Below are 13,908 nucleotides of genomic sequence, written 5' to 3'. Positions count from 1 at the left end.
ACCTCTCTAATGCACAGATGTACCAAGAATTTCACTTCAATCTGGACCGGTGGACACAGAATCCAAGCAAGACCACATTATACACAGATGCCTCCCTCTCCATCAGAGACGGACCTGGCGGGATTGGGATATTCTGTCAAGATCTTAATATCAAGACAGCAATTAGGGTAAACAGCGGCCACGATATCTCCCGGCTCGAACTCCTAGCTGTTCACTACGCACTAGCATTAGTTACTCCACACACTACTAATGTAGTCGTTTGCTCTGACTCCCAAAGCGCCCTGGCAAAAATTGTATCACATTCCTCCGCTCCACCATTACACAGACGCTGACAACACATCCCGACATATCACTGATATGGTGTCCGTCCCATTGCCGGATTGATGGAAACGAGGAAGCGGATTCGTTAGCTAAACAAGCAGCGACCACTGCGGCCTACGATTCAGCGATTTTTCTGCCTTTCACAAAGACGACACTACAAAGACTTCATAAAAACGCATTCCGCAAATATTATACAACTACGTGGGCCGCAACTTCCGAAGCCAAGCTCCAACCACTCCGCCAGGAATTCTTCGCCCCCCCCAACCGCTAGATACCGGGGACATCGGTCTCGTTGCGTCTTAGTCAATCTCTTTCTATGTCGCCGCTTCCCTACACGGCAGCTCATACATCGTCTCCACGACAAAACCATATCCCCATCATGCACGACATGCGGGGTCACGGAAGATATTGAACATGTCGTCATCAGCTGCAAGAGGTTCGCCCATCTGCACAGCGCTATACAACACAGCCTGCCGATCAATACCCCTTTTGACATTAACCACATCCGACACGCCATATACCTGGGGAATTTACTTCTCCTAAACTCCCTTCTAGCTGTTCTGAAACTTTATTGCAGACTAAATAACAGATATCCATTCCACAAAGATCGACAATAATATTTCATTACGCAGATGCAGTGTAAAAAGCTTTCGCTGAACGCAGTGCTGCCGCGGCGCAGATCTCCGATGGCAGCAGGATGGGACCTCTTCAGCCCAATAGCCACGGCTATACCTCCCAACTCGAACACCCTCATACCACTGGATATAACTATTAAATTCCCTGAGCATACCTACGGACGAATCTCGGGAAAACAAGAACTAATGGAAAAAGGCATACAGGTGGCAGCAGGGGTCATAGATCCGGACTTCAGGGGAAACATAGCCGTTCTCCTCTATAACATCTCGACGGAGCCTATTCAGATAACATCAAACCAAGCTATTGCTCAACTAATCTGCACGCTTATGCCAGAAGACATGTCGCTATCCGAAGTCCACTCCCTTGACACCACCGAACGCGATGCCAAGGGCTTTGGCTCATCGGGGACTTGATGCTCTGAACTGTCAACGTAGCTACGTCTATGCATAGAAATTAAAAGATCGCTACCATTAATTCCAATAGAATTTCTGTAGATGACTACTAACACACCACACCGAAAAAAAAAAAAAAAACATGTATTCTTACTATTTTGTACTGTGGGTGAGAGGACTATTTGTCCCATGCACCGTCATTGAATAAAAAAAAAAAAATGAAAACTCGTCCCACCGTACACCACCACAAGATAGTTTTAAAAAGACAACCATATCACCAATAGATAATTTGCATGAAAATTTTATCCAGAAATGAATGGAAATGTGCCTACGGAAGTTAACCTATTACCCGAGGCTTTTCGATTAAAGTTTTGTTATAAAGGAACCCAGACAGACTACAGATGATTCAACCTGAATTTGAGAACCGAACTTTACGAGAGAGCATTAGAGCACTGAAAGAGGAAACATCACCCATGCTTTTTCCTATAGATAAAAAATTGCCCTAAAAATGGCGGCCATAGCCCAAAGCTACAGAGCGATACTACTCTATTGTGGATCAATTTATCACTGTCCTAATGAGACTGAAAGTCCAATTCGAGTCTTAAATTTATTCCGAGTCTACAATTTGCAGTTGAGCCCAATCTGAGCCTTATATTAGTCAGAATCATTCCAAAAATTAAATCAGTAATTAAAATTTAAAATTAGTACCAATGTAGTTAAACATTTTTAAATATTACGAAGTAATTAACTAATTTTCTTTAAAAATGTTTTTTAAATTTCTAGATTTGTTGGTTTCTAACTTACAACAGGAGTTGTTTAATATTCACACGCAGGTCAGCAATATACCATAGAAAAATAGAATATATTTTACATTTCCATTTCACAAAATCAATGTTATAAATCTCACAATTCTAATCTGAGTCAAATATTAATGTATAAAAAAAACCTAAAAGAGCTTAGAAAGTAACTTTGTTTTAATTAGCTGTATAATTTTATACCACATTGAAATTATTTTTAAATTTCCTATAAAAATAAAGATACAGGAGTTTAGAATTTTCAATCTCTTAAAACTTAAATCCTTAGTAATCCTAATGAAGTGGTTAGAGTAAACCATATCAGTTATTTTTCCACTCCGGTGATATACAAAAAATATATAAACCATTATAAAAATTTTAGAACTTGCTAATAAGTTACAGAAAATATAAGACACAATTATACCCAATAACCAAATCACAAGCCCCACCACAAATAGTTCTATAAAAATTGACAAGTCCGAGGCGTACCAGCCTGGGTTCAGGAGTACATTTTGAACCGTGCCAAAAACACTCCTATCTTTAGAATATCAAAGCTAATTATAATTTGTTTTGTCTAGAACCGGGCACCATTTACCCACAGTACGCCTCTGGGTCAAGTACCATAACCACAAGGTAACTGACGGATCTCATAGATGGGTTACATCTTGATTTGATGTAAAGAAACTGCCCATTAATTTATTTATTTAGAATGAAAAATTAGTCACGAATTAAAGCAGGAATAAATTAATCGATATCACTATCAACTCACCACACAAAAATTGTAGAGCTTCCTCAAATTTTAACAAAATACTAAATAGTTTAATGTGCTACTGCTTTCCAACTTCTGTAGAAATAGAAGGCCGAGCAACATCCACGTTTTCGTCAAGGCCTAGATTTTCATCATGATCTAAGTCCGGCAAACCGTACCTGTTACCACTTACATGTAATATTTTCTCGTGTTCGCTCTTTTTTTCTTAAATTCAGTAATATAATCACTTTTTTTCATTTAAATTTAATTCCTAAATTTGTTATAACACTTTCAACGTTTTATTATAAGTTTCACTGAACATTCGTTATCCATGGTTAACATACGGAGAGATGGCGTCGTCTGCTTCTAAGAAACATTGGGCCGTAAGCGCATGCGCGTAATTAAAACCAAAAAGGTGTATAGCGCTACACTGCCGTGATTTGCACAAAGGCATTAACGACCATTTTTGACATTTTAATGTTTTAGTTTTATCTGGGTAAGTTGGTGGTGCTGATTCTGAATCTGAAATTAGTTTGTTTCTAGCCCTCTTAGGTTTTAAGATATACGCTTGTCACAAAAGCATTATTTCGGTACTTTCACGGAACTACTTCGCAAATAGGCATTAAGCGCCATCCTTTACTTAGCACAAAAGCATTTTATGGGTTTATACAATCAGCATTAAATGCTTTTGTGCGAATAATTTAAGTAATATGAGATTACCTTTAAATAATTTGCGCAAAAGCATTATTGCCTTTGTGAACATTTAAAACTCAAAAAATACCATGCACATCGGAATTTAACTTAAAAAGCGGGATAAAGGAACCGCTAGTTTCAATTAGGAACTATAAATTTAAAAAGAGCAGAAAAAATACTTCTAGATAGGATATTTTCCAGAAAATTCTGAGGGAAAGTTTTTCATTGATAAAAAAAAGCAACAAAACTGAGTTTTTCTTAAAATGACGTTTTGGTCGTTAATGCCTTTGTGCAAATCACGGCAGTACAATGAGTCTTAGGACAATGGCTTCAAATCTCCCTACGCTTAAGCCTTTTGTCTATGTTAATAACCCTACTGAATCTTGGCGTTTCTGAAAGCAAGACTTTGTAGACTACGAAAAAGCTATGAAATACAGTGCTGAACCTGAGGATACGAAAACCGCTCTATTTCGTCATGTTTGCGGTGATGAACTCAAGCAACAATACCGATCGTTTACGCTACATCCGATAGCTCCTACACAGGAGGTTACTTTAACGCAAATACTGGACGAATTCGACAAGCATTTTCAGGACTACCAAAACGAAGTATATGCCGCTTTTATATTTTTGGAAATAAAGCAGCAACAAGGTGAGAAATTTCAAGAATTTTATACCCGCCTAAGACAAGCTATTGTGGAATGTAATTATGGAAATTCTGAAGATCGTATGTGACGCGATAAATTAATTCAAGGGCTACGAGAAAATGCCTTAAGAGAACGGCTACTCCGTGACCACACTAAAAAGGCTATGAGTCTCCAAGAGGTCATAACTGCATGCAAATCTGTAGAACAATCTCGAGTCCACGTGGACGCCATGAACGAAAATAAAGCGACCTTGAACGCGCTAGACCGTGGGAACGGTAGTCCAAAATTTCAAGACGGTGGGAGCGATAGGCCAAATTTTCAAAAACACGCGAATACGCCTACAACCAACGACCTTGGGTGAAATTAAGCGATTCCTAAAGCTTCTTATAGGCCACTTATATGTAAATTTTGTGGTCGGAATCATGAATTTGGTTGAAATATCTGTCCTGCATATGGACAAACGTGTACAATATGTGGATTTAAGAATTACTGGGCAAAACAGTGTCAATCTAAGGTACAAAATACGCTTAAATCAAAGAAAAAATATTCTGTTCGTAGAATTAACGAGCTGAATGATAGAAACGTACACGACGACACAGATTCTGACGAATAATCAATTTTATATGTTGGTGCGCTACATATAGCGGATATATTAAGCGGTACAGAAACTGAATGGTACCAAGATGTTTTTCTAAATGGCAATACAGTCAAATTGAAAGTTGATACTGGTGCTCAGGTCAATGTTTTGCCTTTTACTGAATTACTAAAATGGCCCATACAACCACTACTGAGCAAAACTAACCAACAAGTACAGACGTACAATGGTACTACGCTACCGATAACTAGCTTTTTTGTGGTAGAAGCTCTAGTACCTACTTCAAAAGTATCACCAATTACCCTTAAATTCTTGATAACGTCCTTGAATTATGTTCCTATCTTAGGACTCCGAGCCAGTTTAAGTTTGAAACTTCTCTCACGAATCAATTATCCCAAGCTTCAAGATAAAAATGATTCCAATATTATGTTAGTCACTAAAGAATCGAACGCAAAGCTACGTTCTCACGACACACCCGAATCGATCGTGGAAGAATTTAAAGACGTTTTTACTGGGTTAGGCAGACTTAACCGAGTTGTGAAAATCCATTTGAAGGATGACGCTGTACCTCACGTATCGGCAGCTCGAGAAATTCCTTTAGCTCTACACGATGTAGTCAAGGCCGAACTTCAAAACATGGTCAACAACGGTATAATAACTAAGGTGGCCAAACCTACTGATTGGGTCAGTTCGATTACCATAGTTAAAAAACGAACTAAACCACTTGAAAGTGCCGCTTCTCCCAAGAATAAAGGACCAGCTGTTCGAATCTGTCTCGATCCAAGACCCCTGAATGCAGCGATTAAAAGACGGCATTATCCAATACCAAGTCCGGATAAGCTAATCCCTAATCTACAAGGATGCACGGTTTTACCCTCCTGGATGCCAAAAATGGGTTCTGGCAACTACCTCTCGAAGAAAAATCGTCGTACCTCACAACATTCGCTACACCATGGGGACGTTATCGATTTCTCGTCTTGCCTTTTGGCTTGAACTGCGCCCCTGAAGAATTTCAACGGGCTATGAACGAAATTTTTGAAAATGAACCTACAGTAACTCCTTTCTTTGATGATTCCGCTTTAGGATCAAAAGACATGACTGAACACTGCGCGCTACTACCACGAGTATTTACAATTGCTCGACGTGAGAATATCAAATTCAACACTGCCAAGCTTCAACTTGCTAAACCCTCTATCCGCTACTTAGGACAAATCGTCCAAGCCATTTTAGAATACCCGCAACCAGAAATACATGAACCGAAATTATCAGCGACTGCTTTTTTATTCTGAGGCGTTTTCCCACAGCGCTAGGGGAGGGTGACAAGGAAGCATTCAAATATTTCAACCCACCCGCGGCCAAGGTATATTTTTGAGTGCATGCCGGGTAGAGCATTATGCCATCTAGTGAGTGAAAAATTAAATAGTTCCATTTGAACGAAGGTTAAATTATCGAACGTATTATGGTCAAAGGCTTAACAGTCTTAGTTTGTGATGTTGTAAATTATTTTGAATTTATATTACTTTTAATCAAATTACAAACCACCGATTTATCCTTCACTTTAGGCTTGTTAATTAGAAACATATTGCACTGGGTAAAAGCCTCCGTAATTGACATTTTGACGTTTTAATTTGAACTAAATTGATATCTGATATAATGGTAGCTGTAATTCTTTACACTGACTGAAAAAGGTACTTTTTAAGTATTTTTTTAGTCCGTGTTTTTTTAAAGTTTCTCACGGCGGCCACCAGGGTGAGTATTCAAATCTGTACCACGGACGCGTAGAGGATTGCATTCCGCGGAGGGAGGGACTACAACCGAGTAAAGAGAGGGGAGACGGGGAAAACGCCTTTAGTATAAGCGGGATAGGTCGCTGATAATTTCGGTTCATGTATTTCTGCCGCAACCAAAAGTGGATATAAAACAGAAAGTCTGGGAGGACCCGGTAGCCCTGTTCCATCAAAAATGAGGATCCCCCAAGCATGCCCCTAGTTTGTGCCTACCCCCTTTGGCGGAGCATTACAAATGGCGCTTTACTCGCATGTACCTGCGTAAATCGGCTGATATATTATAGTTCTTCTTCAGTTCCTTATCCACCTGATTATATAGTCTTTGGGCTGGATTTGGTGAGTCTGCTCTTTGTGAAAATTCACATGTTTGGCAAGGCTTAGGTAGATAATTGATAAAAACATTTTTGTTTTGTTTGAATGGGGTGTGCGGCTTAAAGTGTTTAACGAATTTAAAAACAATGGAACTTTAAAAGAACTACTAGAAGATATGTGTTCTCAACACGAGTTGTTACATTCGCATTACTCTGAAGAAAGAGGAGGATAGTGGCTTTCTGTACGCATGGAATAATTGGGTATACAATTTAGTACTTAATGAAGAAGGAATTGACCCAGTTATAATTTATGACCCAATATATGCAAAAGACTCTCCAATGTAGTACATTGGATAGCTTGGCAAAAAACTTCAATAAAATCCCTGTAGTTTTGAGGGGAATTAACAACGGAGGTTTATTTATTGCACATGATTCCCTAATGCCATATGTGTCAACAGTTACAAAAATGGTTATCGGATCAGTTTCGCCTCTCATCTGGTAGAAATAATCAAGGGAAAACAATTAAAGAAACTACTTCAATTGTGAAATATGATTAAAATTTAAAGAAACATTTTTAATTATAATTCGAAAAGTCCCAGCGGTGATTGAGAAAAGTTTCAATATAAAATATTATACACGACAGGCTACATGGGACATTATCAACTGAAGTTAGTAATTTAATCGGGGTGCAGTTATCCACTTTTTATTTCTTCAACAGTGTAAAAGCTTCATCACAATTTGTCTCCTTAGCAGCTTCATTTGGCTCACATTTACGTTTAGCACATTTAAGTTTATTAGTTGTAAAACAATTAATTTCATCCCCCTTTTCTTGAGATACAATTGAACCCAAAATCTCAGTTATAAGGTTATTTAATCCATGTTACTATACTAAAATTTGTCTGTACATCCCTATCTACTGGAATTTTAGTTAAGCCTTGGTTTAAATCTTCATTGGTTTGTATAGTACCAATTGAATACAAATCTTTTATAAATAAATTACACTGACTAAATTTACTTTTCGGCTTTAAAGCTAACTCTTCTGGTGTATATTTCTTACGAGCTTTAGCCACGCTGAACTTAACAGAGGCAAAATTTTTGAAAAAGGATTAAATTAACCAACGTGACAACGTCTTCGGGAATTTTACCAAGGAATGCTTCTTGGTTTTACCGCTAGGTTAGCTAGCATCGTCCATCTGAACTATTTCCTCTGACCGTGACGTCATGAGACATAGGCCAAACGTAACAGAGTCGTTCCTGATTGGCTCAATCATTGTATAGGGGAAACAGCTCCTCATTTTTGAAGGAAACCACTGAGAAAGCTAACGAACCCTTTTCCTCCCAGACTTTCTGTTTTATATCCACTTTTGCCGCAACCTAAAAGTTCAGAAGATCTACTGCGATTCCTTGGAATGGTAACCTACCAAGACAAATACACGCCCGGTTTATCACACAAAACTCACTCGTTACGACAATTACTTAGAAAACGTACTGCGTGGGTATGGGATGAAAACATAGATCGTGATTTTCAAGCCCTCAAGCAATGCCTATCCCAACCTCCCTGTCTGCGACTATTTGACTCCAAGAAACTGGTAACTTTAGCAGTGGATGGAATCGGAGCAGTCTTACTTTAAGATGACCAGGCTGTCGCTTATGGATCTGCTGCGCTCACTGAGACGCAACAGCGCTACGCTCAGATAGAAAAAGAGCTTTTAGCAGTAATTTTTGGATTACAACACTTCAATTACTACACCTACGGACGACCTGTGAATGTACAAACAGACCATAAACCACTGTTAGGTCTAAGTAAAAAACCTTACGACACAATATCTCCGCGATTTCAGAGAATGCTTCTCAAACTGAACCGCTACGAAATACAACTCACGTATGTTCCAGGAAAAGAATTGATTATAGCCGATGCCTTGTCTCGCGCGCAACTACCTAATGTTGTGTTTGATGTTCCACCTGCTACAGTTTGTTTATTAGTACAAGCTTCGCCTGGAAAATTGAACGAATTAGGGGAATTAACTCAAAAAGACCCTATTCTCGTTGATGTTCTCCATTACGTACGGAATAGATGGCCTACTATCAAATCCAAAACCAAAGTAGCTACACGTCAATACTGGGAAATGCAAAGAGGAATTACACGAAACTGACGATGGAATTCTTTGCCAAGGACAAAGATTAGTTGTACCCGACAAAGCCAGATCCGATATTCTTTCGAAACTTCATGTGACTCATAAAGGAATTGTGGCAACGAAAAGCAAAGCGCGTGAATATCTCTACTGGCCAAACATGAGCAACGACATTGAAGCCTACATCGCAAAATGCCAACTGTGTCAAGAATACCAGAGCAAATCAATACGAACCACTCCTCGATCGCCAAATACCATCTCGACCGTGGGAAAAAGTCGCCTGCGATTTTTTTGAACTTAATGGAAAGCATTACATGTTAATCATCGATTATTTTTTGAAATTCGTAGAACTTCAACTTATGCATGGTACAGCGGCTCCCGCCGTTATAAACGCTATGAAGACTATTTTTGCACGATACGGCATTCCAGAAGAATTAGTTTCAGACCAAGGACCTCCTTTCACTTCGGATCAAATGAAGATATTTTTTAGAGACTGGAAAATCTATCACAACGCAGTTTCTCCTTACTATCCTCGCTCAAATGGTCAGGTAGAGCGAACTGTACAAACTTTAAAAAATTCACTTCAGAAAGCGTTCGAAGATGGAAAAGACATTCACCTGGTACTACTGGACTACAGAATAACCCCGACAAATGGTCTACAGTCACCAGCCGAACTTCTTATGGGACGGCGAATACGATCGCTTTTACCGACTCACCCTCAAAACTTACAACCGAACTTCGACACGACTTCAGCTAAACAAACACTTAAAAAACGGCAAAAACAGCAAATGAAATATGCAAACGCGGGAACGAAACCTCTTGTTCCGTTCAAACAAAATACACGCGTTTGGTTTCGCCAAAATCCAGAAAGGAAATGTAAAAAAGGGGAAATAGTAACAATTGGCCCAGGACCATAATCATACGCTATACAATCCGAAGATGGTCGCGTATACACGAGAAACCGCTTCCATATTCGTATTGATAAAACCGAAAACGACAAAACACGTTCACCGACTACTTTACGAAGTACACAGCCAGCGACATCACTTCAAAGCAGAAGATAAAGAAATGTTGAAGAATTTTACCCAATCATTAATAATCCAACACTATCTGTAGCTCCTCATAAGCCAATTAACAATGTTTTACCTCAACCTATCCCAATGCCCTCTTTAGTGATTTCTCATCAGATAGCTCAGTCAAATTCTAAATCCAAATCAAGATCAAAATCAGCTGACCTGAGTTCGAGCAAAACCAACTCCAAGTCCTCAACTATCAATACTCCAGTTTATAACAAAATCAACCTAGAATCCAATGACAACGACCCTAACCTTGAAAACCAAGACGATGTTAAGAAAACTCCCCTTGGAAGAACTATTAAGAAACCTAAAATATATAATTAAAATATAATCGTTTATTATCATATATTTAATGTACTAATTATGTTATATAAAAAGGGCATGTTATATATGTATAAAATCATCATGTAAATGTTTCATAGATGGCGCCACTCTCCAGCTTATAATCCTCTGCCGCTGGAGAACGCTCGCCCTAAAATAAATCGGTTGTTCATCTATCGTACTCGGTACATGTATGTTATTTTAATACACATATTATCATCTAAAATATAGTTAGTCCCGAAGATATTAAACCAAAGAATATAACAATGAGTACCACAAGAATAGTTCAATATAGTACTATCTCACCTAAGACTACTACCATAGCCTAGAAGACCCTCGTAATTTACCGTATTATCTCCCTTTCTCTAGGCCCCGTAACTCCAGAGTCTCCGGTCCGTTACCACGTAGCCAGGTAGCCTACCGTACTCCAGGGAAAGCGAGACTAGAGGATGAGGGTTTGAGGCCAGAGGGGGGTTAGACAGTTCGACATAAAACCTCGACGTGCGGCCGCGGCGGTAGTAAGCGGAGTCGCTGACTCGCTGTACATATAAATCCAGTGAATACGGAAATCAAAATTGATATAAACCTTAAATTAATAGGTCATCTCCTATTATTTGGAATTATTAAACTGTCACCTTCTGTTTTTTGTTATTATTTCGAATTAATAAACTGGACACGGTGACCAGTGACCCCCCAAATTTTGAATAAATAAACTAATCTGAGCAATTAATTAATTGGTCTTTGACCACCTGACCACCGTTATTTCCAAGGCTGGATAAAGGACGTCATTCTCTCTGGTGACATTAAATTCTTGGCAGAACCACTCTTTGAGCTCTGATTGGCTGAGATCGGGCTATCGTCTGCCTCGGCGTTTGGTCCATTTGCAAGTTACACGGCAGCATTCTAGTTACCTATGAGATTTCTATGGATCAAAGCGACCTAGAGCGTTCGAGAGCAGTCATACGAAAACACCTTTAGGTCTCCAGCTGACACCATTATAGAGTTTTCCTTTGAGCTGCTCCGAGCGATCTTGGATCGCCCCGAAAACGAAATGTATTCCATTTTGGAAAGGGATCAGCTCCGAGACGGATTTACGTTTTCCATTGACCATGTTGCTCCCTCGCGGATTGATCAGAGCGTCGAACCGCCAATGGAATACGGACTTCCCACACTTTTGTTGACTTTCGGAAGATAGCAGATTTATAAATAAATAAATAAACAAGACGCCGCTCTCTTAAAAATTGTATTTAATTGGGAGCAATTTAGATCGGTCCTCAGCGCACCTCCGATGTAGAGCGCTGACGTATGAGACAAAATAGGGTCACTCTCGGAGTGGATTCAATGAAAAAAAAAGCAGAAGATAGAGCAGACAAAAAACTATTGCGAACAGATTTTATGGGTTACCCTGGCGTTATAGTTACTGTCAAACGTTGTTGGTATTCGGCCTATGGATTTTCACCTGGTTTTTAAAAATGCCTTGTTATTTGAATCTGTTTTCTTTTTTGGAAGAGTTGAAATTTATATGTTCCAGTCTTGAAAAAAAGCAAAGTGAAATATCTGCTATTACAACAGAATTAGGTGGTCGAAGAGATTTCCAATCCGAAGGTTAGTGAAAAATGGATTAGATTCCAACTGGCAATGTTGGTATTATTCTAGAAACCAGCATCAACCACGGTTCCATAAACGATTTTAACCCGAGAATGACTGGCTTATATCTCAATAAAACTTGGTCCATATAACAGAAAGGGTTAACCAGAATTTAGGTCAAGCTTCTAGTGCTCATTCGTGGTTCATGTGTTGACATATATTGGTATAGTTATATCATTAGATAATCTAAATTGCACTTTCTCACGCCGACGAACCCTGCTTGTCTGAATATCAAAGAGCTCTTAGTAAAAATTTTGCTTGTAATAAAAAAGAAATGAAAAACTCATGGAACCTTGATTCTTGCATATCTGCTAAATTGTTTTGTAATTTTTGTTGGGATAAGTTCACACATTATTTGTAAAACGTCACTGAATCATTGAGGACTAAAACTTAGAAATATCATTCAACCATATCTCTGTACAACAGCAGAAAGTTTCAGCTTAGAAATTGTATAATAATAATAATGTTTTAATTCAGGATAAAAAAGCTGTACACTTATTGAGCCCTGATATGCGATACAAAAGATACTGTAACGCTTGAAACAAAAGAAACTATTTACATTAATATTGAAACAATGATAATGCCCGAAAACAAAAATAAAAGAACAGAATTTAACAAAAAAAAGATACATATGAAGCGACACTAATAAAAAAAAGGCTAACGGTAAGTAATGCTGAAATGAACAACCGGTCAGCCTCAGTTTTTATATTTATCTAATTGACACTTGTATGCCGATGCGGAGGATTTGGTCTTAACGGCAGCTGGGAGATCATTCCAAAATTTAACAACCCGTTGAGTGAAGAAAACCCGCCTAGCTACCAGTGGCGTAACTAAGGTCCTCGGGCACCCCCCGCGAAACTCTTTTTGGGGCCCCCTTGTGTGACTCTTTTTACGAGACTTTTGATTACTACTAATAAACTGGCGTATTTAAGGAGGGTTTTGGGGCTTTAGCACTTTCAAAGCAATGCTTCCACCACCTTTCCTTTTCTCCCAACCTTCCCGAATAGCGAAAACCGCCCCTGTAGCACAAAGAGTCGATTTGGGGTCGGGCTTTTGTCGAAAACTCGCTTTTGGGTCCTGGTTCAAATATCGACTCTAAAAGTCTTAAACATTTTTTAGATAATTCCGCGTAAGTACGTTTTTGGTCGCTTTTAAAGTCTGTATGGCGACCTAACATTTTGGACCACTTATCGAGTCAATAAGTCTTATCATTGGAACTATTTAGCATCCGAACGCCAACCTTACATGGTAATAGTTGTAACTTGTAAAAGACGTGAAACATTTATAGCCTGACCAACGACCAACCTGCCCTGTAGCACAAAGTCGCTTTTGGGTCCTGGTCCAAATACCGACTCTAAAAGTCCTAAACGTTTTTGAGATAATTCCGCGTATGTATGTTTTTGGTCGTTTTTTAAAGTCGGTATGACGACCCAACATTTTGTACCACTTGCCGACTCAATAAGTCTTAAACGTCATTGGAACTATTTAGAGTCCAAACACTGACCTTAAATAGCTGTCGTGACTTGAAATCGACATGAAACATTTATAGCCCGACCAATGGCCGATTTAATAAAACAAACGACTTTACGTGGTAATTTTTTAGTCAGATAAAATATCAAAAAGCAAGTCGGTCCAGTGCCTTTTGGTAGTCGGTTAAGGGTCAAACAGTCAAGGTCGGCCTATCCTATTTTGACTAAAATATTAATATTTGAGAGTTGTACAGTATTTGTTGGCCGACCGTTGGCCGCTCCCGATGCGACTAAGACATTTCGACCAGAAAAAGGAGGCTCGGCCATCGGTCGACCGACTTT

The 13,908-nt window shown here is 39.0% G+C and overlaps 1 protein-coding gene and 1 pseudogene across 2 annotated transcripts in view; both read left to right on the top strand.

The window, feature by feature from the left end:
• Positions 1-953: 953 nt before the first annotated feature.
• On the top strand, positions 954-1,370 carry LOC149946474 (uncharacterized; annotated as a pseudogene).
• Positions 1,371-11,855: 10,485 nt separating this feature from the next.
• Rab3-GAP (Rab3 GTPase activating protein) overlaps positions 11,856-13,908 on the top strand; it is a 98,467-nt gene continuing 96,414 nt past the window's right edge. For both annotated transcript variants that reach the window (XM_090171740.1, XM_090171739.1), the window contains exon 1: positions 11,856-12,055. In XM_090171740.1, coding sequence (XP_090027866.1) covers positions 11,923-12,055 — 133 coding nt within the window. In that variant the 5' untranslated portion in view covers positions 11,856-11,922. The remainder of the gene's footprint in view (positions 12,056-13,908) is intronic.

The sequence above is a fragment of the Leiobunum rupestre genome, chromosome 4, assembly GCF_980474605.1.
Source record: "Leiobunum rupestre chromosome 4, qqLeiRupe1.1.hap1, whole genome shotgun sequence".
Lineage (NCBI taxonomy): Eukaryota > Metazoa > Arthropoda > Arachnida > Opiliones > Sclerosomatidae > Leiobunum > Leiobunum rupestre.
This window is presented reverse-complemented; position numbering and strand designations above follow the sequence as displayed.